Here is a 27,816-nt window from a genome sequence, read left to right as displayed (position 1 = left end):
AATACCATTCCAGCTGACAGAATCTGCAGGACTGTCTTGTAGCTGCTAGGACAGACATTCAGGACTAGCACAAACACCCCCAGAGTCTCACCGTACGTTTTCTGTTACAAGTATCGTGCAGGAGGAGAGGAAGACCACCTCTTGAACATGTGTAACCAACCCTGTGTCAAGCCAGAGATGAAGTCCCTTCACCTAAGTCACCAGCAGAAGGAGGAGCAGTGGATTCCACACAGGCTGTTAACAGCACCACACTCTAACAAGGTACTGATGGAGGCCCTGAAAATAAGTACCCACAGAAATAGCCATTAGAACTTTTCTGCTGATTAGATCTTAACACTGCCCTGAGGGCAAAGGGCAGTCCACATGTATTTAATGTTAACATTAATTTTGGCCTTTAAAGGTCCCTTCTAACCCAAAGCATTCTACACTTCTGTGATTAATTTATCTGAGGATAGTTTTTAATCTAATGAATGCCTCAGTTTTGTTCCCCTTGGTTAGTGTTATAATACTAAGTAGCTTTTCTTGTACAATCCATAAGTATCTTTGCTTCTTGGAAATCTGACTGCGCTCAGAGCTTCCTTCTTTAGCCTCCTCTGTGCATTTGAATTATTAGTCTTTGGTGGGGAAAAAACCAAACAGCTTTAAAAAAATGCTGACACAGTGCAAACACAGTATTTTTACAACGGCAACAGTAAGATTTCCACTACGGCCTTTAACGCAGTGTGTTCCTTTCTTCACTGTGCGGCTCTCTTTTAAGGCAAAAAATTCTCCTTTCACTGGGGTTACCCCCAGGCAAGGCCAGGTTGCCGAAACCACCGCTAAGGAGCGGATCTTTGAACTGCAGGGCTAAGGAGGGTGGGGCTGGAGAGCTCCATCATCCTCCCCACTGAGCAGACTCTTCAGGAAAGCTGTGATCCCCCTGGCACAACTGACCTGGCAGGTTGGTGCAAGCACAGAGCCCACAGAAAACACTCCTAGGAGTATCTGCTCTATTTCTTCATCAGTATAATAACCAACCAGAGCTTTCAATTTCAACTGCTGATAACATCTTACCTTTTATCTTCATACTTTCTTGTATTGTAGGAGAATCCTTTCCCCTTCCCTCCACGTCAAGCCTAAAGCTATGTAAAGGTGATAAAAGAGAGGAAGGCAAAGCAAAAAGAAACAAGAATATAGCCAACCTTTTTAATTAGAGTATATTGTACTTCCAAACTGGATACACTAGAAATTGGCAATGCAACGTAAGATGCAAAGGAATATACCAGTTACTGTCAAAATGACCCTGTACAGCCTTATAATGCAAAAAGCTTTATACAATACAAAGTTTTATTAATGTACACAAACCTTGACAGATGAGATCTGAACAAAATACAGCACATAAAAAAAAGAAAAACAAAACAAAAGAGAGAGGGAGAGAGAAGGAAGAAAAAAGTGCTGAGAGTTGTAACTGAATTACTGAATGGAGAAAGACGCCAGCTTAGTTAATCGATGCATAGTGAGAACCAGTATGACATCACCTCCATGGTGGGGGGAATCATCAGAGCTGTTGGTCACCGGTGGCTGGGGAGCCTCTGCAGAACATTCCTTTCTTTAGCCTTGAACTGCAAGCCAATGGTTTCAATGTGCACAAGCTCTGATAAACACTGTGGGCTTCCTCCTTAAAAAAATAACCCCTCCTAACACACCTTTCCTTACAGAGAGTACTTCTGTAACCTGCCAGGAAGGATTTGTTTGCCCTTTCCAAAGTGCTACACCAATTGCCAGGTACAGCAACCATTCCTCTGCCACACACTGGTACGGTGGAACCTTGTCCAACATGTGGTGTTCACGTGCTAGCAGCTCCTTCTTGGACATTCCAGCCCTATTTAAACTGTCATTTGGTTTAGAGCAAGTGTCCCATTAACAATCCTACTGCTTCCTCCCAGACAGCTGTGCTTTACCTACTGGTTTGCAAAGTATGATTTGGAAGTGTTTGGTCATCTATAGTGTGGCCAGAGACATGCATTAAGTGTGTTTTAAGGAAGTGGAGTAGCTCCTGGATGTGTTTTTCACGCTGCTATTTTTTTCCTACCTTGTCTGTACTCCAGAGGAGTGTGTTACTAGGAGTTCTGATGGAGTAAAGCATGGCAAACAGGGCCCTGAGTTATCTAGGTCATCTGCAGCGGTTGGTAGGTGCTTGGGAACCAGATGGCTTTTCTGGACTGCGTAGACAGACAGAGCTGGTGCATGCTCCTTCGAACCAACGCTGTCTGCTGGAATGTAAATGAAATGTTGGGCCTTCTCTGGCCTCTAGGCAATAACCCCACTGGCAACCTGCTACCAGTCTGGGTGTCTTCCCCCTGTAAATAGCTTCCAGTTTGTTAACAGGAGAGCACAGATGTCCTCCCTGCACAGGAAGAGTTTGGTCCTGACAGTGGAGAACATTTGACCATCTCAGTGCAAAGCAAATGTAGCATCTTGCAATAGGCTAAGTGATGCAAGTTTTGCATCAGAAGGAGTATTTCTACACAAGCTTCTTTTAAACCTTAACAAAGATTGAGTTGTGTTTCTAGTTGTGCCTATGGCTAAGAGCCCTTGCGGACCAGAAATGTCTTCCTGAACTGGGGCATTGCTTCCATGCTGCCATGAACACAAGGGGTTGACTCCAACTGGGCTGTCAAGTCCTCCCCATCCCACAACAACCCGCAGAAGAAACTCCTTCAGGACAGCAGGTGAGCGTGTGAATAGCACATTAGACGTGACATGGGGCACCTCCTAGAGAAGCTTAGCCAAGGGGCAGAGAGGCATCTCTAACAAAAGCTAGGTCAGACATTTCTAATACCTGGTGAAAGATGGTGAGATCCAGAAGACACTATGGAAAACATTCCTGTCATGAGTCTGAAATGGTTCATATGTTATGCTTCCCATTTTAATGCAGGGTATTTTCAGTTGTGATCTTTCTTCCTGGCTATTAAGCTGTCCAAGAAACAAATCAATTACCAGTGGGTTAGCTTGCCTTAAAAGAAGATACTCTTGGCATTTGGAGCTTAACAAAGGTTATACAAACCGCTCTGCATTTGCTGCTTCCTGCAGTGAACTGCTACACAGAACTTGTCATTTTTAATGACCATGAATAGGAGTGTTAAGTAAGTATAAAGTTAGCTTCCTAGCAGGGTACTCTCTGTCTGCCCCGGAGAGAAGGGAATGAAGTATACCAAGAACAGGGAGGGGATCAATAGGACCCTAGAATTTGCAAGTACAGTTAAAATACTGAGGATCTAACAGAGGACTGTGTTGCTCAAACAGCAGCTTCTTACAGCTTGGTATGTCAAAGTTGTTACTGGTACCTTTTCAAACAAACAGTCGTCTTACCTTCAGCCCACAGATTAATTTTTAATTTGCCTTTTTTGCAAGTGAGAAACAAACTAGTGCAAGACCAAAGCACTGTGCAAAACTGCCTTGTTTTTTTTTTAGTCTGAGTATTTATACCCAGAATTTATCCACACCCCTTTTTTGTTTTTAATCCCCTTGTTGGATTCTTTTTTCCACCATAGAATTCTAGTTATACAAGTTGTTCCTGCAAACTAAAAGGTAACCACTGCATAATAATACAGTATAGATATATATATATAAAATATTTATATGCCCTTTTAAAACAAAAGATGTTTGCTGTGGCCCAGAGGCAGGTGTTTGTGACACCTGTGTAACAGTGAGGAGCTGGGCCTCCTGTGTGGCTGTGCGGACTGCACACACTGCACTCGTGTCTACCCACACACACTCTTTATTGTCAGGCTCTCATCCTGCAGTGCTGGTAAGCAACTTTTTTCCTCATTGGTTCTACCCTAAATCCTCCAACCTTGACAAGTGCGTACAAGGAGCCAAACAACTAAAGGAAGCTGCAAACAGCACGGAAAGATTATAGCATCCTCTCTGCATCGAGCACCGCCCCTTCCACAGCTCTGCAGGTCAGGGGGCACTGGGTGGCAGGGAGGGAGCAGGAGTGTGAGGAGGGAAAAGAATCCCAGTTACTGAAGCCAGGACAGGGATGTGCAAAAGCAATGTCATGGCACGCTGCAGGCAGGCTCGCTCACGCACCCGCGTGCACGCGCAGCCCCCCGCTAAAATGCGTCTATGTCATCTTACAAGTGCTGATTGCCATTAAGGACACTCTTTTTCAGCTTAACAAGACAAAATAGTTTCTTAGATAAGAGTACTGGGAACATGCTTCTGAAGGTAGAAGTATGCGGTATGTCACCTCTCCAAGATTTAATAAAGCAGCTTTCATGTCAATGCAATAGGTATACACAGAGAGCCGATGTCTAACCTTACTACTGCTATAGTACAAGGGTTCGTTACCTCTTCGGGCTAGGTTCTGCAGCAATGTGTACCTGCTGGGGTGGCTGGGGATTTTTGGTACAGAATCTAACTGCCTTCAGACAGTTTCTGCCCTTTCTGTTAGTCCAAGATAGGCAAGGAAGGAGTGTTTAGGTGAAGAGGCACCTCCCGGTACAGTCTGAGGTCTGGGAGGATGGAATGTGAGATCGTAGTGGTTTTTGGGGAAAAACATCGTTAAAGGAATAAGGTGGGCAAAGTCTGAGTTCCAGTACTTATCAAAGCACAGGGAAGAGCCATTAATGGCCAAGGCTTTCACTGCCAAGTTTGGCTCTGCCCCACTGCCCTGCGCAGCTGACATAGCCACTGTTTGCAGAGCCTGGGAGGCAGACATAACTGAGAGGGGCGACAGGAGGTTCCTGGAGCTGTTAACTGGTAGGAGCGGACTGGCTTCCTTGGAGGTGGAATACTGGCCTTTCTTCTCTTCAGAGCCGTCCCCAGCCTGATGCTTCTTCATGTGGCGGCTGAAGACGAAGGGGTGGGTAGTCTTGAACAGGCACTCGTCGCAGCTGAAGGTCTGGCGTGGAGCATGCTTCAGTTTCTTGTGCAAGTTGAGATTGTCTTTGCGCTTGCAGCTGTAGCCGCACTGGTCACAGTGGAAGGGGCGCTCGCCGGTGTGCACGCGCACGTGCTCCGTCAGCTTGTTGGCCGTCTTGGACAGGTAGCCACACTGGTCACATTTGTAATGGTTACCCAGGCGGTGCTCTCGGATGTGCATCTCCAGCTCCAGCTGGTTTGCTTTCACTGTCTGGCAGATCCGACACTTGTACTCCATCTTGTAGTGAGTCCTCAGGTGGCACTCCATCGCTGCAGGGCGGTTAGTGGAGTAGATGCAGAATGGGCACCTGGCAACACAGCAAGCAAAGGCAGGGACAGAGAAAAGAGAAGTCACTCGGCTTGGAGACCTGTGTGCCTGGCTCAACCCTGTCACTCAACCCCTCTCTGACCTACTCAAGAGGGGAAGAGGGCACTCTGTTCTCCCTGAGAAGCCTCCTTTGAGTACCTGGTTTACCTGGGCACGGCTCTGCAGGAGGCTTGCCCCTTAGTGGCAGCAGAGCTCACAGGCTCCTAGGAAAACACGGACTCACTCTGAAGGAGCATCCCTTTAATCTTCTGGCTTACCTTGACGGGGAAGCTTCTGCAAAGCAGGCCGGGAACTGCAGAGTGGGTGACTGATGCACAGGTACTTTGTGTAACGACATTCCTAGTGTTTGCACGAAGTCACTGTGGCCATTTTTTCCATTAAGAAGTGGTTAAAGTGAGTGTTTACAGATGAGTATGAAAGCAGCTGTTTAAGTAAAGATGGAATAGACTTGTAATACCACATGTACAGCAAGAGCTTAGGAAATTCCTTTTATGTGACCTGGAACAATAAGCTTGCTGGGTATCCTGCTAGAGCACCTGAAAGCCAGCCTGTTAGGGTGGTCTGTAGGGATCCCCAGTTCTGGGAGCTTGTCGTGCTCCCAGGCAGCAGAGGTTTGGCCCTGTTTGCCTACAGCCAACTCTGCCACAGCAGGAATTGTTCCTGCGCGGGAACAGGATGTAGGCTCTGCTCACTCACTGCAGCACGTGTCCACCTCAGATGTGGCAAAGGGCCTCGCCCCTGGTTCCTAGACGAGGAAGGGCCGAGAAGGCTGCAGGAGGGAATCCTGAACACTTGGTAGCAAGCCTGAGCTGAACAAGCCTGGGCACCACCAAACCCAAAAAACACCTACTTTTGCTTTGTATGGCTGAGAAGTTGGTGAGGGCAGCTCACTGCCAGAGGTCTCTGCTGCATGCTCCCTTCCAGAGCTGAAAGAGCAGGTAGAGGGTAAAAGTCTCAGTTGAGGCACCTGGTTACTATCTGACAGAGGTCTCCACCTGCCTCTGTGTGTGGGCACTGGTTAGCAGTTCTGCTACTTGTGTTGTAGCATTCCAGATAATTTCCAAGCACAGATGCAAGCTCTCTCTGTCTCTTCCATGTGTGACTTCCCTTGCAGCAGCTGGTGGCACATAGAGATTTAATGTTCATCCAGCTGCTAATGGAGAGGCTTCTGAGCACAGTGAGTAACGCAGGAGGACAAAGATACTAAGGCATCCGGGCATTTTTCCTGATGCATTTCAAGTACTCTGATCCAGAGGTCCTCAGCCTGGCACTGAGGCTGCTAACCTCTATTGCAACAGAGGACTCAGCTGGCTATGCACACATACCTCTCCTGGGCTGGGTGCTCTCTGGATCAGAACCTCAGATTTTGGTCTGGAGGAATCATGTTTTTTCTCTTCCCCCACAGCAAACAGGAGACAGAAAAATACAATCTACTTAGATCTCTTCAGGCTCTTCTGGATGCCTTAAAAAAACAAAAAAATCAGAGCTTTTTCTTAGGTGCACCCTTGAAAGTACCTAACTATTGAGTTGGGCAGAAGTATCTTAACTGCAAAGCCCATTTTGTCAGGAAGTCCTGAGTCATTGGTCTTGGATTTTCCTTAGCAAATAGGGCAGATTCTATGCAGCTTAAAGCCAAAGTGCATTGGACAACTGATCTGTACATCCAAGGCAGACATCCTGCCATTCTGGCACATTACTTGTTTCTGGTCTTCTTCCCAGATCCAGTCATCACATCTCAAGTGACCACCAATCCCAGTTCATGTTGCTACTGAGCTGGAGACCAGACACTGCCTGGCACAAAACCTGCAGTGCAAACTGATGGAGCTATTCATGGTATCCTTCATGTGACAGTTACAGTGCACCAAAACCATCAGTCTGCTTAGCAAGAGCAAAAGCAGCAGGGAGTCCTGTGCTGAACCCAAGCTGGGCCTCAGATGGTTCCAGCCTCTTCTCCTGCAGCAGCTGGAACAACGAGACCAGAGACCTGCATCTTGCATAACATCACTTTGCCCACCCACACAGAGCAAGCACATGGCCCCAACAGTCTCTCCTTCCCTCAGGGGTCCAGCTTTGGTATAAGGGCATGCTCTTCTGTAAAGCACAGCTCTGCACCAGCAGGCCTTAAGTAAGGGATGCCACATCAGCCAAAGGGCTTTTGTTCCAAGGGTGTCTCACTGGTTACATGTTCGCTCATACAGCAGGGAGCACTATGGGGCATGCACACCGAAAGGAGAAAGCATCCAAGTTGTTCTTTCATGGTCTTAGTCTACAAGGGTCCCAACATCGCAGGTTAGAACATCACAACTAGTTGCAGAGACTGTACAGAGCTTAGTTTCTCTGAGCCAGGTCCAGAACAGAGCCTGTGCTGTGTGCTCTCCTTTGCTTTTCCTAGTCTGCTGCAACCTCTGTGCAGTGCTGCCTTGTTCTCTGTAGGGACTCATCAGATGCTGCCTGCTATTTGACTTGAACAGTCAAGTTCCAAGAACCACAGTTTGTGACAGCTCTATGACCAGTGGATGCCACATCTGCTGCTGGGTTACCCACCTGCTGTGATGATGCAAGCCTGCACTAAGGGACTTGTACCTAGGAAGCCTCATATCTAGATTACAGGGCATTTAACTAAGGCTTTCTGATGGGCTTCCCTCACAGTATTCAAGGTGCTTAACACAGTAAAAGTTTGTGTACTTGCTTTCCTTACTTGAGCCCACCAGTGGGGACAGTGTGGCACTTCTTGTGCTCCAGTAACTGCTCAGGTGTCTTCATGAACTTGTGGCACACATCACACTCGAACATCCGTGTGATCAGGTGGATTTGCAGATGGCGCTCAAACATGTTTTTTGTTTTGCAGACAAAGTTACAGAAAACACATTCAAAGCCTGGAAATGAAAGAGGAAAAGGCATTCCTTACACTGGGCAGGGCTGCATCCAAGGGGGCAATTCAGCCTTGGTTAACGGAGGCTTACCTTTCTCTGACTTCTCCTCAGTGTTCACTGGGGTCTGACTACCAGGCACTACAGAAATGACTAGCAGGTTGTTTGAACCCTTGGGGTTTGGAGTTATATCTGCATCTTCTTTGCTGTTGGCAGAGTCACTCAGTGCTGACAGTGAAGATGAAGATGGACTGTTGGATTCACTGGGTGTCTTCCTCTCTTCAGCTAAGAACAGGAGAAAAAAAGAGCAATGCCTAGTACAGCAGATTAGATAGGAGCTCAGTGATCTCCTCTTCAATGTCAGGAAAATCTCTGAAGTTAATTCAAGAACACTTATAGAACAGTCTGACAGTAACTGGTCTGTTAAATTATAGTTGCACCTCCTTCCTTTTGTTACTATTTAGAACAATGCATGTCTCAGCTTACCCCAGAATTGAGTCTGTAATGGCAGTAGGAAGGAAGCATGTGACCCTACCTCATGGCCAGGCTGAAACAATCCTAAGAACACACTTTGATTAGCTTAGAGTTCAAAAACATTAAAGAACTCGACAGGAAATGGAGGTTCTGTAGGGTTCAGGTGCAGAACTCAAAAGTGCCAAAGGGCAAAGAAGAATAATCTCTCCCACTGTACTGGGGAGCACCCTCCATAACAACTGTAAGAAATAACATCACAGTCTTAAGGTTTACCTGTTCTTATTAGGACCTCTCATTGCAGACAATTAAGCAAGCCTCCTCTTATGTAACTGGGTCTACAGGTGAAGCCCATCAGAATTTCCTTGTGTGTGTGCAATAAATCTATGAGCTTCAAATCCCAAACACCAGGAACAAGCAGAAGTGAGAGTTCTCTTAGAAGAACTGCCGTGAACCAGTGAGGTAAGGACACACAAATTATTACCTCCTACCACTGTCTTGGTTTAATCAGAGCTGCGTTAAAAAGAGACTTGACTAAAACTTCACCTTTTCTATGCAATGAACAGTTCTGTGACAACACAATGCTACTCCCCCATGAGCTTCCACTTCAGCCAAGTACTAAAGCTCATCATAAGCAAGCAGAAAGAAGCAGCTAAACAGAAAGGACCTCAAGCTAAGGAGACCCAGCCAGCACCTGTCAGTGATGTTAGAGTAACCCCAAGACTATTCCTGCCTAACCAGGGGGCTACTGGAGCCCCCGGCCTTTGCTCCACTCCCACTCACCCAGGGTGCACCATAGGGACTCACCAGTGAGGATGGGAGGAGGATCCCTCTGCCCAGCTGGGCAGGCTTGGTGCTTGCCTTTCGTAGGCTGATTATAAAGGGTAGTGGTCAGGAAGGGCAAAGTGGTCACACCTAGGGTGAGAGGAGACTCAACCCAGTGGTCTGGGTTTGGGGGACAGAAGGAGAAAATGCTATGTAGGGTGTCAAAGGGAAGGAGGGAAATTGAGAGAAAAGGAGGAAGAGGAGGGGAAAGGAAGAAACTGGAGAGAAAAGGAGGAAGGTGGTGGAAAGCAGGAAATGGAAAGGAGGGAGAAGGAGGACTGTAAAAAGAAAAAACCAAAGGTGGTCCCACTCTGGCAGGGTGGTTGGACTGGATGATCTTTTTGAGGTCCCTTCTAGCCCCTACCAAGGCCTCTGCAAACATCAGTACCTATGTGCGCAGCTTTAAACTGATGAGCGGCACCTTTAAATGTCTGACATGAAAATGCAGGAATGCACTAATGAAATCTGATGACCCAAGCTGTCAATAGGGAGGAGGACTGGGATATCATACAGAAAGATCCACTGACCTTGGGGACCAGAGTAATAGAAATGGAATGAAATTTCATAGTGCAGAGTACAAGGTTATGACCTGAAGGGCCAGTAACAAGAATTTGTGCTACAAATGAGGAGTGCCTAAGCTTGAAACAGTCAAGGAAAATGAAAGAAGAATTTCAGGAGAACATAGGATGAATACAAGTAATCAGCGTGGGGAGCCTTCAAGGAAGGTAAATACAAGCACAGGCTGTTATTGTCTAAGCTATTCCCAGTAGCTGCTGCTGGTTTACACTGCCATCACTACTTATTCTGTTTCACCATGTACAGCTGTGATTGCACATGTTGAGAGCAGGAGTTCTAACAAGAACATATGCAGTGAGGGATTGGTACAGTGGGAAAATGGTGTTTCGTATAAGAAAAAGCTTGATGGCCATGCAGAGGGAGAGGGCTGTTCTCCATAAGGAAATAAATACTGTGAAAGGAGCAAACAAAAGTGGAAGGAGTGAGGGGTGGCCTGCTGGAAGACAAGAGCACTGTACCTGTGTTCTGCCTGTCAGTAAGACACAGGCTGGAAGTTCTGAAAAGGTCCCTGATCTTCAATGCAGAAAAATCTGTAGCTGTCTGTCTGTAGAAGGAGTTGGTTTCAAACAATTCTCCTTGTTTGAGGATATATGTCAGCATCCTTACCAACAGGCCTTTGTGACTTGATGACATCATAGGATAAAGGCCTGGAGTCAACTGACCCAGAAAATCTGTACTTTTTTTCCCTCTCTGGATTTGCCATACGTGTAAGTATTTGGCTGGCTCACCAGCTGAATGGCTCAGTTTGACAGGATGAAGGAAGAACAAGGGAGCTTTGTCTTCCTTCAGAAGACAAGCAACAGCTCCAACCTTTTAGCCACAACAGAATGGCACAGGAGAGCTCAGCTTTCCACGTGGCTACAGGTGGTGTTTTCCATTTGCCTTGACTGCTCTGTACATAGTGGAGTTAGATGCAAAAAGGGAGGGATGCAGACAGGAGGAAGAGCTATGCTGGCATAAAGTCCCTTGAGAGCTTTCCAGTGGTTTGTATTCCTGTAGTTACATTTAACTTATGCATCTGTGAGCACAAATGCATTCTTCTCTCCCTTCTCCACCCCTCCCTGTTTTCCCAATTTTATTCCTTAGTAGGATATAAAAAAGCAATTTACCAATAGAAAAATTGTACTGGATGCAAGTCAGGTACAATACTGTCAACACAACTGTTAGTAGTTTGTGACAACAAAATGCTTCTGCCTGGTGTTACAGGAGAAATGAAAGGATTCTCATTTTCTTCTCCTTAAGTTATGCCAGGCTTCCTTAGTTGGACTAAGCATATGGAGCTTGTTTGAAAACTGCCATTGCTCTTATCTTTGGCTATTGAGAGAACAGGACCAAGGAGAGAACAGGACTTGTTCTGGTTTTTAATATAAAGTTCCATTTATGGTACTGCTGAACCAGAGAGTCAACTGACCATCAGTGTGGAATTTCAAACGGACAGACTGGAGGCAAACACCCATACTGTGTACTGCAAAGCCACAGGCAGGTGAGCACGGTTAGCACTCAAAGTCACCTTAACACCACTGAAGTCAAGCCAGGCTTTGGATGAAATAGTAAACCAGTCAGAAAAACAAATGAGGTACCCTGACTTCACCAAGGGAGGGGATCTGAGAGAGCTGGGGAAGAGGAAGAAGGAAGGCTAAGTAGTCCTTCCTGTATATTGCCAAGCCTGAAAATTGATCTGCACCACCAGGTTATTTGCCTGGCTGGAGTCCAATTCCTTTTAATTTTGAGAGATCAGGCTTTAATTAGCAAGCATTTCAGTGAAAGCAGAGTGCTAATGGAAGTGTGAAGGTTGCACCTAAAAAGCAAGGGAGAGAGAGATCAGTGCAGCTGGGAGGGAGGGATTGTCACCTGTGTGCTTGCTGTTGACATGAGCCTTCATGTCTGCCTCCTCCATAGTGACGAAGTCGCAGGCTGTGCAGCAAATGGAGAACATCCACTGCTCCTTGTCCGCGTGCAGGGACATGTGGCTGACAAACTGAGCGTTCATCTCCGTCTCAAACCCACACACGTGGCAGCTGCAGGCGGGAGGGGATTCAAGAGGTAAGGACCGTTACAAGGCAAACTGCACTCGGAAGCACCTTGCTGTTCCTCGGCTTTGCAAGGAAAGCCCCGCTCACAGGCTGCTTCTCTTCCCCACTGCTGAACCCTCTTGTCTGCTCAGCTGCCTTTGAACTGATGGCCATGCCAACGTGATTAAGGGCAGGCACGGTGCAGCAATCCTGTACGCGCGGTGACGACGCTAAATAATCATACAGTTAATTAAAAACTACAGCTTCCAGATGCCGCCCATCACCTAGCCCGTTCCTCTGGGCCACGAGAGGCACTGCAGCTCTGCCAACACGTTTAGTAGGGCTGATACACTGACAAACGCAGAGCTTGCTGCACACTCCAGGAATTATTTGCAAGCCCTGGAATGGTTCCCGTGCCAAACTAGGATCTTGTGCAAAACTGCCTGGCAGTTTCAGTGTAAGCAAGTAAAACTGGGTTCAAACATTTCTTATGCTCGACTGGAAAACAGCAGTCATCAGCTATGCAAATAATTAGCCAGGATACAGATTTCACAGCCAGTGCATAAACAGAGTGATATTGAGAGGCAATGGAAAGGCCTCTTTAATTTAATTTTCTTACACAGAGTCCTCTTGGTTTGATTAGACCATTAACATTTAAAACAAGCCAAAACCATTTAAAAAGGCGTATTCTCGAGGGCACTGTTTGCTTTCCCAGGGGGATGGACTAGGTAATCTAATCCAGCAGGTCTCATTTATTTCTTACTTCTATGATTATGTAATTAAATCTGCTCCTGGCACTTTGACTGAAAGTAAGAGTGATTTGGTGATCTGCTTGGCCACTAGAGCGCACATCACAGTTTGCAGAGCACAGGATGGTGCATACAGCAAGGAGAATGTCCCAGTATCCATTTTGTCTGGGCAATTCCTTTCAGCTTTTCAGCCCAACTGCCCCAGAGGTTTCCTGACTGCCGTCATGTTGGTCACTGCAGGTAACGCCAGCAGAAGGAGGAAATACTCAGTATGCTTTACTATTTGAGTTCATAGATTTGTCTGAAAACAACAGAGCTGCCAGTCATCTGGAAGCACAGTGACATTGATTTGCTGTCAATCTGTGTACAAAATGGGATGTTCCCAAACACAAAACTTAAATGAACACTTCATAGAAGCTAAAGAGGCTTCTGAGAACCCATATGCCTCACAAAGCAGTTAAAAAATCCCAGCCCCAACCAAACACCAGAGCCTTTCCCAATGGCTGGCCAAGTCAAACAGCAAGAGGCAGCCAGCTGGGCTTTGCTGCTCAACCTAAATCAGATGTGAGCAAGACAAATAATTTCATCACAGTTCCACCCTGCAACACCTGAAGGGCAGTCCTGTGACACATCCTTAGCAGGCAGAGAAGCCATTCAGACTGCATCCCCTGGTGCTCAGCCCTCACCTGTAGTAGTAGGGGTGCTTCTTTCCATCGCTGCCTTCAGCCGTGATAGCGCTGACGATGTCCTCAGTGTCTGTGCTCGCCAGCTTCACGGAGTGCACTGTCAGGTGCTGGTTCAGGTTAGCACGGCACTTAGCAGCGTAGGGGCACAAATGGCATTTGTACTTTCTCTCTTCTGAAAAAGAAAGGGGAAATCTTCAATATCTACTTCACTTTGGAGGAAGCAATTTTGAAAGCTGCCAGTAACCATACATGCACTCCTTTGGCTTTCTCTGAGCAGCTTCCAGGACCAGGTACTTTGGAAGCTCACCATTGGGAAGCTCAGAGGAGTTCACAGCTCTTACTCAGAAAACCCCTACTCTGGAGGAACTTTAGGGCTAGTTCCCTAAAGCCCGTCTCTAGGGAAGTACACTACAACTTTCTAAACTGGGAAAGTGGGGCAGCTGCTGCTCTTGAGAGCTGCAGCAGAGCCAGCAGAGAAACAGCTCAATAACCTACAACTACTTCCTTTACCTAACATCTTTGATTTGATCTTGGGGTCCAGTTACTCTTGAGGTTGCCCATGTGATCTCTTGCAGAGTTGATGCTTATTGATTTTGTATTAGGGAGGAAAGGGAACACATCTCTTTGGGCTGGTTCTGGACACAAACTAATGAAGAAAACTCACTCAGAGAAGAGCTGAAGAAATTAAATAAATTCATCATGACCTTCTGATGCTTCACAATTCAAAATAAAAACGAATTCATTTCAGATTAAACATTTCTAAACGATGGCAGCACATTTCCCATACACGCCAGACTTGGTTTTGTAAAGAGTTGATTAAAATAACCAACCATTACATCAGCTTTCACAGCCTTTGCCCCTAAGGAGCTGCTGTTCTCAATTTCAAATACAATGCTATGAATGTTAGGGGAAAGACAGAGAGCAGCTTAGGACCAAGATAAACTCCATGATGTCACAGAACAGGGCCCTTGAACCTTTCTAGCATGCCCTACTTGGCAGCACAACATACACTGCCATGGTACCAACAGTATTTTTCATCACTGCATCGGAAATTCTTGCTTTCAAGTCTTCTTTTGTGCAGTGCACCTCAGCAGGCTGTCAAGATGCTGTCTTCCATAAAAAAACTCTGTAAGTCTCAGCTGATTTGATGCTGATTCATTTTAGGAAAGCTGGTATGGGGTAGGGCAGCCCCTGTTCACCCCACAACTGGATGATGAGAGGAAGGATGAATGACAGATATGAAACTCTTTCAGTTTCACCATGTCTGAAACACCAAGGCCAAATCTTTTGCTGTTCAGTGCCATTTTAAAAAGCTCATCTGGTGAATGTACAGAAGGCTGTTCCTTCTCTTCAGAACTCCATTAACAAGCTTAGTTAACCAGCTGGTATCTACAGAGTGGTCTGCTGGAAGCTGGACAAACCTGACTTCACACATTTTGTAAAGATAGTAACAAGTAGGCTGTTAAGAGACAAAATTTGAGTTAATTCCCTGAACACTCTGCTGACATCCTGTCCTTGTTCTGCACTCAGCTCTGCTCTAAGTGCCTGGAGCTGAGGATGGCTCTCACTCTTCTGTTCACCTTCTTTGCCCCTCTGCTTGAGCAACCCACGATGGAGGCACAGATCTGCTCAGGGCAGTAACAACCACCCACAAAGCCTTGGCTCACCTGTGTGCAGCGAGAGATGCCGAGACAGAGTCTGCTGTCGCCCAAACACTTTTCCACACACGTCGCAGGGAAAGAGCTGGTCGTTGAGTGTCCAGGATGGCAATCCATTTCCCACCTCCAGCCCCAGCTTTTCTGTTTCTAGGCCAAAAATCACATAAAGTCAGATTTTAAGAACTCTGAGGACTTGCAGATTTCCTTCAGTAGCGTCCTGTAGGTGTCACATAAAACACACCACCTCAGCTGCGTGCTGTGTGATCTGGCACATGAGCTCATGCAAAAAGGAAACTCCCACAGCAGAACACAGTCAAGGTGTTGTAGACATAGCCAGAGTTACAGCAGAGTACATAAAGACAGAAAATCAAGAGCGAGCAGGGTAAAGCATTTAACCTCTGATTCTTTCCTTGTGGAAAGACCACTCCTTTGGCTTTTCTGATCACCCACCTTTGCCTGGTGCACAAAGAACTGGGCTGAGAGGGTGGCCTGTTTTGCACTTACTATTCATGGTTGAAGGAAGATTCCCAAGTTTTTTCCTTTCTACTGATGTAGGAATTTTTGCTACAAGAGCAGTCTTACATTGAAGGAGAACAAAAGTTAACTCAAGAGGATATAGCACATCAATGAGTGGGTGCCATATAGGGTAAGCTCTACCCAGCACCTGTTGTCCTCAGGCATCAAAATCCCCAGCCTCTGAGAGGGTCATCCATGGAAAAACTGAGATCCAGAGTGAGCCGTCATCTTTAGTGTTGTTAATTGTTTCAGGAACAGGGAGAGTCTGCCTTACCAAAAAGAACCTCTACACAAAACACAGACACAGGGGCACTCTGTAAGGAAGTGGAGAGGAAAGGACTGGGATGGAAGAAGACAGGAAAGGTACATAGTGCTTAAGCAGCTAAAGGCACGGCCAGTTTAGATCTGGAGAGAAAGGAGCGGAGTCATGGAGAATGGTGCTGATGGGAAGAGAAATGGTACTAGCAAGCCTTGTGTAATATGTTCTCTGCAAGGGCCCTGTTGCCTCAGCAGAAAGGACTGCAGGTTAAGAGGTGCACAAAACTGAGCAGCTTTCCAAATGCAACAGCCAGTGGCAAGGAGCTTCTGGTAAGAGATCTTCTGTGTCCACTGGAATGAAAACGCAACATGTGAAGCACCCTTCTCTAGACCAACACCACCTGTGGGATGCTGCCCAGAACTGGCTCCACCAGTTGATGTTGTGATGAAAGAAAACCACCTGGCTGTGAGTACAAAAACGTCTTATTGAATGTAAGTTACTACTGTGGAGGCTGGCACAGACCACCTGCCTTGTACAGGGAATCCCTTACTGGCAGTCACCTACCACTGTAAAGAGTCTCTCCTTCACAGGCGGATGTCCAGACCCAGGCTGCACTGTGGTTTAAATACTGTAGTTAATTTAAGCCATAATAAAAGCAATGCCTCATCTGGGGCAGAGATTCCACACAGCAATCTCTGCAAGCTGAGGGATGCTCACACTTGCCAGCCCCTTTTCAGCTGCCGCTTTCCCCTGTGACCCTGTAATATCTACAATGTTCAGCACAGCAGAGGAACTATGAGGCACTTCTGATTGCTACAACGTTTTTCTTAAGAGAATTTCCAGTTACAGAACAAGTTCTGCCCATTCCAAACATGACATTCAGAAGGAAGATCCCCCTCACCCCTAAGGGCTGTCAGTGACCCATCACCTCCAAGAACTTCAATGAAGAATTCTTTTTGTTACTATCCTGGAGTTCAAAACCAGAGAAAAATCTGACTTGGTATTAATGCTACAGATATTTTAGCAGAGCTTTTGGAGTCCATAATCAAAAGAGGGATATGGTGATAGTTATAAGAGAAGGTCACAAAGGTGTAGGTTGCTTCACTATGGTCACAACAAAAATGAATTAATTGGGACGCACACCAAGTAAGCAGGCTCAATTAGGTAAATAAACCTAACAATTCACTTCAGCATTAGTCATCAGCTGTCTGCTCTCATCTCAAGCTGGTGAAAGGCAACCCCTTGCAAAGCACCTGTGTATTTCTCATTGATGCAAAGGAGATGCTGTAGGTGGTCTGAAAACACTTCTGCTTGCTTTAGAGATTTACTCCTGCAGCCCTAACTACAGTGCTGCTTGCTTCTCTTCTGACTGAACTTCCTCTCTGAAGCAAAGTGCTTTTTCTTTTCAGCAAGCTTCTTAGCTTCTTCATGGCAAAGCAGAGCTGCTCTCTGGTGCAAAAGCAGCCTTAGCACTTTGTGGAAGGTTTCTCAGCTCCAGGGGAAACCCACCTTAGCCTCTGGGCAGCCCATACGCAGGTCCAGAAATCTCCCTAGAACAAACCCAGCAGCTGAGCTCACCCAGTGACCTGAAGAAGCAGGTGAGCCAACATCCCCAGCCAGTCTGCCCTCTGTCTGCAATTCATGCTGAGCAGTGGCGTTTTCTGTGGAGCACAGCGCCAGTGGCGCACAGAACATGATGCTGGCTTGTGCAGAGTGTTCTCTGTGTATCTCAAAGCATTCCACTAAGACAGTCCACACTGTTAGCCTTTCAGGATACCTTACACTGGCCAGGGAGAAGCTGGAATGAGACCAACAAATGTTAAATAATAACCCACTGTTGTGAGAGATGCCCCACAGAAATCCATCTTTCACCATGACATCACGATACTTAATGTAAGATTTCTGCTTGAAACTAACACTCCAGAGCCAATAAGCAACACTTCGGTGTTAGAAAAGCATATGCAACCAAAAAACTCTGGAATTAAGCAGTAACAGACTGCATTTCTATATGGGTTTTGGAGTTTAAACCAAAATGGGCTTAGGAAAATGGGAGGCCTCCAAGTCCTCCAGTAGCTCATTAAAAAGGAACAGAAAGATTAGGACTCAGGAATACAACTGGTTTGAAACAATTTTGCATGGAAGCCTTAACAGCTAAAACCTTCATGTAAGGGTAGAACTTAATTCTCAATGACCTTTGGTGAAATGCATCTTTATGGGCACCTTTCCTGCCCTTCTGTCACTTGGTACCATTTCCCTGCTAACCCCAAGTCAATTTCTTATTGAGAGGCTGTGTAAAGCCGATCATCCAAGGTGGGGTAAGGAACTGCCAGGCTGTGCTGCTGTGGTTACTGCCTTGTGTTTTCTGAGCTTCTCTATTTTTCAGTTCCTGCTTGGCACTGATTTACACTAAATTATGTTTGAGTCCCTTTTCAGTGCCACAATCACCTCTACAGCTTTCTGCAGGAGACATTTAAAATCAGACTTGATGTGTCCCTGATCTAGTTGGAGCTGTTCCCGCTGACTGCAGGGGGTTGGACGAGATGACCTTTGAGGGTCTCTTTTGAACCTGACATGATCTGTGCATCTGTTTTGGTAGGAAAAAAGACCTCTGAAGTCACTGAGTCCAAACATTGCAATCACATTTCTAGCCCAACTGAAATCATGCTCCAGAAGAACAAACCTCTTCTCCTCAGCTTTGCCTAGATTAGCTTTAAGCAATGGTCTTTAGAATACCTGTGCAGCTGTCCGAGTAGCCTGATGAATTCTGCATCTCACTTACTCTTAGGCAGACAAATACAACCTTGTATGAGATAAGATAAGTGAGGACTGGAACATCCCAAGGTAACTCTAAAAAGAAACGTCAGGTGTGATGTATTCCAATTCCTTTTGCAGAGGGAGAAAAGTCAATTTAAAACCTGTCTTTCTAGCTCTTGTTGAACTTGCATTTGGAAAGTTTCATGTGCAGGATGCAGGCTGATTCAATGCTGGTGTTCACTTTTACAGAAGATCCTGATATTGAGAAAGACAAAGGAGGCTATGAAACCAAAGATGGGTTTGAATAAGATGCAGAGTCTAAACCACAGCATGCTGAGTATTTATAAACCTAAAGCCTCATCTATCAAGTCTTTTTCAAGAGGCCATTTAATCGCCATTACAGCTTTGCTGCTGAATTTATATCACAGAATTAGAGCTGGAAGGGTCCTGAGAAGGCCACCCTGTCTCTCCCTTGCCTGGATGCACATGAGCCACACACCAAACAGACCTGTCAGTCCCTACAGGTGCTTCTCTAACTTATTTTTTCTGAAACCCTCCCATAACAGAGGTTCCAGAGCCTCCTGTGACAGCTGTGCCAGTGCAAAACCACCTCACTGACAGAAGTTTCACTTGGTGTTTAACTTCAGTCTCCTCTGCTTTCATTTAAGCCTGTTATTCCTGATGCTGCTCACACAAACACAGGCAAGGTTTATTCTTCTGCTCTCAAAGCTGTCACCTTGTATATTTGCATACAATTATTAGATGTCCTCTCTCTTATTCTCCAGACTACACAAACACAAATTCTTTAACCTGTATGCTCAGCTCATGTTTTCTAAACCTCTGTCCTCCACACTGTTCTTGGATTACAGAGCCCAAAACGGAATTCAGGGCTCCAGCTGCAGGTGAGGATTACCACATGTGCCTTACAGGCAGTATCCCCAGCACCTCACTGGGTGCCTGCTTGTTTCACAACGCCTACAACAGCAGCTCTACACACAGTGTTTGACTGCAGCTGCTCCAGATCCTTTCTTTAGCCTGCAGTGCCTGGCCATTCATCCCTCCTCTCTCTTTGTGGCACTCATCATTCCCCAGGCACAGAACTGAGTCCTCTCTGAATTAGCTACTATTTTCCAGACTGTTTCTTTTAATTCCTCAAGGTAAGACTGAACTCTAAATCTGTCCTCTGAAGTGCTTGTGGCACCTCCATACGTGCTGTGACCAAGCCATTTAATAATCAGTTTATCTTCCATCCATAACGTTAAAAAAAGGATCAATTAACAACAGAGCCAGCACAGACCCTTGCAGAACCAGATGTGGTCCTTGGGGTTTGACAACTACACTTTATCACTTCTAGTTGTACCTACCCTTGGTTGCCCTGCTTACTATGAGCATGTTGTGGGAAGCAGTGCCAAAAGCCTCACTCAGCTCAAGAGGTCCAGTTTCTTTAAAGATCTGACAACTACTGCTAGGCTTCTTTCCATGCAAATCTCCAAGCTGGTTGCAGCTGTCCTTCCCAAAGCCAACTGCTCTTATTTACTGTTTTGTCTTCTTCCTTTCCCAAAACCCAGATTCTATCACTTCACCATCGTTCTTCACCCAGTTGCCTTCTGTCACCTGCATCAGGTCCCAGGAAGTTGCCAGACAGCCATATGCTGTCCTGAATTCACTTGCCAGCAGAAGACAAGGTAGGCAAAATCCCACATTTCTCATTCTGTACTTCAGATGAGTGTAGCTGCTTGGGAAGCCCTTCTCAAACCTGATTTGTGTGACACACTCATTTAAAAACAAGAATGGCAACAATTGTTTGACCTTTTAAAAAGAGCACTTGCTGGTGAGTAACTATTAGAGACTTTGATAATGTGTCCAAAACCGGTAAGAAATGCTAAAGCCTGCTTTGTCTGAAAGGATACCCCCCCCCACCTCCAGCTGCTAAGCTGTATTTTTCCAAGTGGGATGCAACAGCCATCTTTGGCTACTGCACTTTGATTTGATGCTGATGGTACTTTTTTACCAGCTTCTGGGTTGCTGGGTTTAATGAACAGGGTCTAGTTTGGGTTTATGCTAAATGAAAACACAAAATATTTGTCTCAAGTGAAATGACTTTGCCCTTTTGTCTTTTACCATGACATTGATCCTGCTTTAGGAGACACAAACATAAAAGGAAAATGAAATTAAAATATAGACTTTTGCTTGTACAAAACTAGAGGGACAATCAGTTAGCTTGTGTAAAGGCAGCTCATAATAAACCAAGGATGACAAGTTTTCAGACAGATGTCAAGTGCCTTTCATGACAGTCATCAGATATGGGCCTGAATGTGCACCTTTCTGTTTGTTTTAATGAATCCCTTTTGTCTAGAAGATCCTGTAAATGGCAACACAACTGCAGTGACTTTACAAGGAAACAAAGCAACTCTGTGGGTCTAGAACAGGTCATGTCAAGTCCTGTACTTAGCACGTGTTGTACTGAGAGGGACTGGCCAATCCGTGTGTTGCTCAGGAGGATCTGAGCACATTCTGCTTAGGTGCTGTGGGAATGCTGATTGCTGAAAGGGAAACATGTACAACTGTGCACATGCTGCACATTTCACTTGACCTGCTTCAGCCACAGAAGGCAGTGTGCATGTCTGAGCAAGAGAAAATTCGCCGATTTGAAATGGTTTGCTGTGCATAATGCTATTTTCAGAGGGACTTTGTGAGCTGTGAGGCCTGTGTGGCTTGCTGAGGACACAGTCCCTGTAGCCCTATCATAGGAACTGGATGCAAACCTGTTTGGCAGCAGACCCAGAGAAGGCAGGAAGAGGGTGCAAGGCTGTAGTCAGTTGCAGCCCTGTTGGTTATGCTCCCTGTAAGTGGACCAGAAATGCAGAACTCTCCGCTCGATGGCTGCAGTGTCCAGGCAGGTGGGTGCACAGCGAAAGCAAGTGGCCCTCAGGCAGGCCACCATGGGCACCTGCAGCCAGGACATGGCAGAGAGAAAAGGTGCTGGAGCCAGCAGCACTGTCACACTGTAGCACTGAATTGTTGAACAAATTCTGCAAAATCTGTCTTGCTCTGAAGCACTCTGCCAAGCACAAACCACTCCTACAGCACTCCAACTCTCCCCTAGAATCACTTCCACAACTTGCCAGCTCTCTGTCTCCTGCTATCAGATTTCAGAGAGCAAGCACGGCGCTGACAGTCCCCAGCCTTCTAGAGAGTGCAAAGACCAGTGTGTCCACCAGTGTGTCCCCAGAAGACACTTGTGTGTGATGCATGACAGGAAAACATACCTTAAAGAATGAACATCAGTTACATCAAACTGCCAGTCTGTTACAGAAACTCTCCTGCCAGCTATGAAGCTCTCACACAGGCTGGAACTCTGAGAAGGATCTCTGCAGTGTAGTTTTTGATGCACATGCTGGATCCTTACACAAGCACATACAGGAACACATACACAAAGTGAAGAGTTCCTGGTTGACTCTCACCCCAGACAGGTACTGGAATACAAATAAATGGGACCAAGGGAAGCAGACTTTGCGAGGCTTGGTGGGTACCCACCATGTGCTCTGCAGGCAGTGATAACAGCAGTGTGGCACAACTTTCAACAAGCACATTTCACAGAAACACTGAGATGAAAATGAACAGGACCAAGTGCCCGATGGAGCATGGTTTGCATGGTGAATTAGTGCCACTTGACGCTTCTCCACCCTGCCAGAAAGCCAACAAGGGAGCAGGTATTTTCATCATCACAAAACTGAAGGGGATATCTAATGCCCTGGGTGGGCAGAGCTCGTGACTCAGCCCAAAAGCAAACACAAATCAAGTGACCATAAGCGCAATAAGGGGATAAGCAAGGGTAAACCCACACCACAGAAATCAGTCCATGTCCACATGCACTCCTTCTGCAAATACAGTGGCAATAAAAAATGCTGTTCCATCACAGCCACAGAAACTGCTGCCAGGACCTCGAAATATTCTTTCAGATTTTCAAAGAAGCCTGAAGTCCTGCAAATGTGATTAAGGGACTGGAGCATGTCATATAAGGAGAGCCTGAGAGAGTTAGGACTGTTCAGCCTGGAGAAGAGGAGGCTTGGTGGGATTTTTCCAATCTGTTTAAACACCTGGTGGGAGGGAATAAGGGAATGAAACAGGGATCTTCTCAGTGCTGCCTACTGGAGAGGAGGTGAGGGCACAAATTAAACCACAGGAAATTCCATTTGAACAAAGCACTTGTAACGTGCTGTCAGCTCCTGGCTTTCCTTCACAAATTGTGGCACTCACGGCTGGGAGGGAAGCCTTCCTGAAGCAAACAGAGGTATACCCACGATGGGGAAATTAAAGGCTTTTTGGCAGATGTAAGCAAACAACAACCATAAGAAGGTGTGAATTGTTCTAATTAACTCCATGGGTATGGCTGAGAAGCTACACAAGGGCAATTTAAATGCCAACATTTCCTGACTGTCCCTTCGGCAGAAATCTTCAAGGTTTGTGCTTTTCACAGTCCCCGGAGGCCTTAGGATCTCTTCCAGGGTGAGAGAAGTGCCAGCAGTCCCCTACACAGAAATCAAACCCCCAAAGCGTCCCCTCATTTCTGAAGTACTTACAAGTGGACTTGGGGACAACTTAAGAGAAATGAAAAGCAGGAAGTCTGGCAACTAATCTAGGGGCTGAAGATGGCCTTGCTCACTGCAGTGAGCTTGGACGACATGACCTTTGAAGGTCCCTTCCAAGACAAACCAGACTGTGATCCTGCAATGTGAAGCAACGGAACCTAGCTGGGTTCACTCTAGCCTCATGCTCAGTATTAAAGTCCTCACCACCATAGCTAGCCTAGTGATGACCCAAAATACAGCTGGGTGCTCTAGATGGTTGCAGAATTGGTTTGCTGCAGGGCACAGGAGACCAGAATCAAGCACAAATACTTCCAGAAAACAGTGTGTATGAATGAGCATATCTGCAGGTTGGACCAAAAAAGGCTCTTGCTATCTCATCTCTAGACACTTCAAGCCACACAGAATTACAACATCAAGAGGTATAATGCCCTTAAAGTGTCTTTAAAAAGGGATTAGGAAGGAAGACACATTCAAAATACCTGGTGCTGCAGAATGTGGTGTCTGTTCAAGATGAACAGCTTCATTATTCATCATGTTCAAGTTCAAACTAAGCTCTCAGGAGGTATTTTTCAACTAGTCACAGAAGAAAGCAAACAAGATTAGATGTGGTCACAGCCACATCCAGCTCACACAAATGCTGAAACTTCACACGTCTGAGAGACAGAGCCTTGCCTTCACTCTGCTCACATCCCAACATGCCCACAGAGCGCTGGAAAACCCCAGGAGATCAGTTCACTTGCCCCGATCTGGTTTACAGTCACAGTCTCACAGTATCACCAAGGTTGGAAGAGACCTCACAGATCATCAAGTCCAACCCTTTACCACAGAGCTCAAGGCTAGACCATGGCACCAAGTGCCACGTCCAACCTTGCCTTGAACTGCCCCAGGGACAACGACTCCACCACCTCCCCAGGCAGCCCATTCCAGTGGCTTCACTTCTCTCAGTGAAGAACTTTCTCCTCACCTCGAGCCTAAATGTGGTTTACAGTGTGGTGCCATCAGTGGCAGTACTGCTGCACTGGACACGGTGCAGACAAGGCTCAGGGAGCAGGCAGACTTTTCCCTGTTAGCATATTTAAGTTGCAGTGGTTAGTGCTTTAGCGAAACGGAGGAGGGTGTGAACCAAGGAGGTGTTTAGGTTTGGAAAGACCTTTAAGATCCTCGAGTCCAATCATGAACCCAACACTGCCAAGGCCCCCACAAAGCTATGTCCCTAAGCCCTAAGTCACTATCTATGGAGCATAACAGGCTGGACGTGTCCATCTCCTGAACAGTGCTGCGCTTCCCAGCAGGAGGGACTCACTGTCACACAAAGTGCCTCTGGGTAGTCACTAACAAACACACAACTGACAAGGCCAAAACCCAGGATGCTTGCACTATGCTTCCAACTTTCTACTGAGCTAAGGCTCCTGCTACTGATACAGTATTGGCTTCTGGGCATTTCTGAAGAAGCACAGCCCATCTGTCCTCTTACAGGTCAGCAGGGAGTGTGGAGATACAGTGACAGAAGAGGCTCTGATACCTTCTCAAAAAGGTATTTCAGGACAGAAGCTTTATTTGCTTTATTTCACTGAAATAAATAACCCTGGTAAATTTAGCTCTGGCACCAGTGGACTAAGGTATAAAAGCCAGGGCTATTCATGGACTGCAGTTCTCCAAAACCTACATCCTCCAGTTCCAAAAGTCTATTTCAGCTGTGTGAAATTCACTTACCAAAATTAAAATTACAGCTTGATAGAAGTAGTAAATTTTCACCACAAGACAGAGGTTTTTTTAAATCTAATCCTCCCCACCTGAGCCTCTTTCAATATCTGGCTCTGTCAATGCAAAAGAAGAATACCAGGCCTTTGGTGAAGGGAAAGAAAAGAATGAACTGTTATTATCCCATACTCCCCAAACCCCACAGCCAGAGTATTCACCAGTCTTAACCAAGTGACAGGGACAGGAGTAGTGAGTATCACTCATCTAGATTTCATGAAGGCAGGTTTGATTTACAGAATGGGTCAGTGAGATTGTGGAAAACTATTAAAACACATTAAAGATTGGCTAAGGGTCAGGAACGCTGGCAGGAGATCAAGTTAGTTATTTACCTGGTGATCTGGACTGAGCTGTGTATTCTGACATAAACCTAGACTCTGTTCTGTCAAAAGAAGAGTCTACAAAGCGGGATGAAAGCACCCTTTCAGAGCCACTCTTTGAAATAAAGTTTCTCATTTCTTCTCCCTACCTTTTTGCTGGTGCCAAAGGGGCCACTGTGCAGTTCTACAGGGAAAGCTGAAACTACTGAACTGGTTTGGATGTGACTTTGCATTAGCTATGACTTTGATACCACAGTAATTTTTGAGCTAGGTGTGTCTGATTATGTGGACGTCAGTGCTGGTTTATTTCCATTGCTGAGTAACAGGACCAACACCACAGAGAACTATGATGTCACTACAGCTCACTCTGTCTGGTTATTAACCTACCTTAAATGGTTATCAGCTGTGGCTAGAGCATACCTTTGTATGGTTATTAAACACCTTAAAAAGGAAGGGAAGTAGTTCCCCAAATTTACCCAATACTTTTGAACAGTGTTCTATAGGAAATTACTTCCTTCCTTTCTCAGAATATTAAGAATCCACCACAGATTATCAAGGAGTTAGCCTGACTTTCTGTGGAGCTGCTGAGTCCCCTTCTGACAGCTGTTGAAGATTTCATTGTAATTTCCTTGGCTATCAGAGTTAAAACCTGCTGCATCAGGATCACTTCTCCTGCCTGTGATACGGATCAGGATTACTTCACCTTTCTCTCAGGACAAATCCATCACTGTGTCATTATTTATTTAGGGCTTTTTCTCTCCAGTAAAAGTCCTGATCAGTGCACTGCTCCCACCTATCTTTTAATATGCCTTTCCTAATTATTTCATACTCCTTGGAGACCTCATATACACAAAGAGTGCTCTTCCTCTTAAATTCCTGATCTGGCAATTTTCTTACAAACTGGCTACAAGGGCAAGTGGTTTGTGCTTAGGAGGCCACCAACCTGAAGTCTCAAGGAATGAACTTTGCACCAATCATATTCAGAAATCCTTTTTAGGAGCTTGCCACAAACCATCATTGCATTAATCATGGACCAGGTTCAACCAGGTTGGAAGACACCTCTAAGTTCATCCAATCCAACCTAGCACCCAGCCCTAGCCAATCAACCAGACCATGGCACTAAGTGCCCCAGCCAAGCTTTGCTGAATACTTCCAGGGACAGCGACTCCACCACCTCCCTGGGCAGCCCATTCCAATGCCAATCACTCTCTCTGCCAACAACTTCCCCCTAACATCCAGCCTAGACCTCCCCTGGCAGAGCATGAGACTCTGTGCCCTTCTTCTGTTGCTGCTTGCCTGGCAGAAGAAACCAACCCCACCTGGCTACAGCCTCCTTTCAGGTAGCTGTAGAGAGCCATGAATGTACTATCATCGATATGCAGCAATTCCAGAGCATTAAAGAAATGATCCTGAGAGCCACAGTAACAAGTGAAACAATTGCAATTACAAGGTGTCATGCCTAAGATAGCAGGGACAAGAATTTCTATTGCATGATGAAGTCATCAGCTGAAATGATAAAGGTAAACAAGATAGTATTTGATTAGCAAGTGAACAGATTCCTCAGCATGCAGCAGTCACAAAGCCTGATTATTCAGGAGGTGTTTCCAATGCACATACCAGAAGATTGCACACCACTGAAGAAGGCACTGGCAAGGCTTAATTGCTCACGGCTGCCAAATTAGCTCCCCTGAGCAGAGGCAGAAAAAGGCTGTGACATCCATCAGAAGATGGAGACTTCTATCAAAGAAGACTAAAAGACTCTGGCTGGTTTACTGTTCCAAAGTGAAGACAAGGTTAGGGGGATGCAGGAGGGCACATCCAGTGGTGAACATCACAAGGGAGCATCAGCAAAGCTGGAGGATGGCACTGGTGAAACAACAGAAGTAGAACTTTCTGTGAATAAATTCAGGCTGAAAGGAGTGGTCCCAGGCCCTCAAAGGGGTGAGCTTCTGCAACAGTGTCCTCACACAAACAGTAAGGACAACAGTCTTAGGATGGCTCTTGGTAATGGACAAGATTACATAATGCTGTTCCCTGCTGAAGAATCGAATCTGACACAGGAGCTCTCTTGCTCTCCTGTGTTCCTGCTGAGAAGTCTGCAGGCAGAAAGCTGCCAGGAGTCTGGAGGTAAAGCCCCCCAGACTGCTGCTTTCCTGGAAAGAGGCATTATATGCACACGGGGTTCCACCAAGACCACCCAGACCAACTGGCAACTAAGGCTTCCTCAGGCTGCTCTGCCTGCCTGAGTCAAGCCTGACTGCAGAGAGCCAGCACAGCACAGTCCACGCCTGCTCACCAGACTCTGCTTCCTGTGGCGACAGAGGCAAGGAGTGGCAACTTTGGATATGGACACTGCTTAATGAACACTCTTGGCTGTCAGCAGTTACTCTACTTGGATTTTAGTTGATGCCTTGAAAACCACACTGGACTGGGAATTTCCTGTCCTTTTCTAATGCTGCTCTTTCCCCTTCTTACTGTCCTGTTTCAGGGATGAAGTAACCTGAAACAAATCTGGAGTGAAGCACAGATGCCAC

At 46.1% G+C, this 27,816-nt stretch overlaps 1 protein-coding gene and 1 long non-coding RNA gene across 11 annotated transcripts in view; one reads left to right on the top strand and one right to left on the bottom strand.

Annotated features, from left to right (window-relative positions):
* LOC135178553 (uncharacterized) overlaps positions 1–27,816 on the top strand; it is a 60,333-nt gene that overhangs the window by 4,877 nt on the left and 27,640 nt on the right. For both annotated transcript variants that reach the window (XR_010303614.1, XR_010303613.1), the window contains exons 4-7: positions 112–2,711; positions 8,922–9,039; positions 11,878–12,021; positions 20,181–20,297. This is a non-coding gene — a long non-coding RNA (uncharacterized LOC135178553). The remainder of the gene's footprint in view (positions 1–111; positions 2,712–8,921; positions 9,040–11,877; positions 12,022–20,180; positions 20,298–27,816) is intronic.
* The window catches only part of ZNF827 (zinc finger protein 827), a 135,628-nt gene continuing 108,983 nt past the window's right edge, over positions 1,172–27,816 (bottom strand). For 5 of the 9 annotated variants that reach the window (XM_064149466.1, XM_064149468.1, XM_064149469.1 and 2 more), the window contains 6 exons: positions 15,093–15,230; positions 13,426–13,597; positions 11,830–11,996; positions 8,200–8,391; positions 7,935–8,112; positions 1,172–5,216 (listed from right to left, as the gene is read on the bottom strand). In XM_064149466.1, coding sequence (XP_064005536.1) covers positions 4,412–5,216; positions 7,935–8,112; positions 8,200–8,391; positions 11,830–11,996; positions 13,426–13,597; positions 15,093–15,230 — 1,652 coding nt within the window. In that variant the 3' untranslated portion in view covers positions 1,172–4,411. Of the gene's footprint in view, positions 5,660–6,518; positions 7,199–7,934; positions 8,113–8,199; positions 8,392–11,829; positions 11,997–13,425; positions 13,598–15,092; positions 15,231–27,816 lie in introns of those variants that run through there. The other 4 variants (XR_010303611.1, XM_064149472.1, XM_064149470.1 and 1 more) reach the window with 4 other exon arrangements.

This window comes from Pogoniulus pusillus, chromosome 10 (genome assembly GCF_015220805.1).
Source record: "Pogoniulus pusillus isolate bPogPus1 chromosome 10, bPogPus1.pri, whole genome shotgun sequence".
NCBI lineage: Eukaryota > Metazoa > Chordata > Aves > Piciformes > Lybiidae > Pogoniulus > Pogoniulus pusillus.
This window is presented reverse-complemented; position numbering and strand designations above follow the sequence as displayed.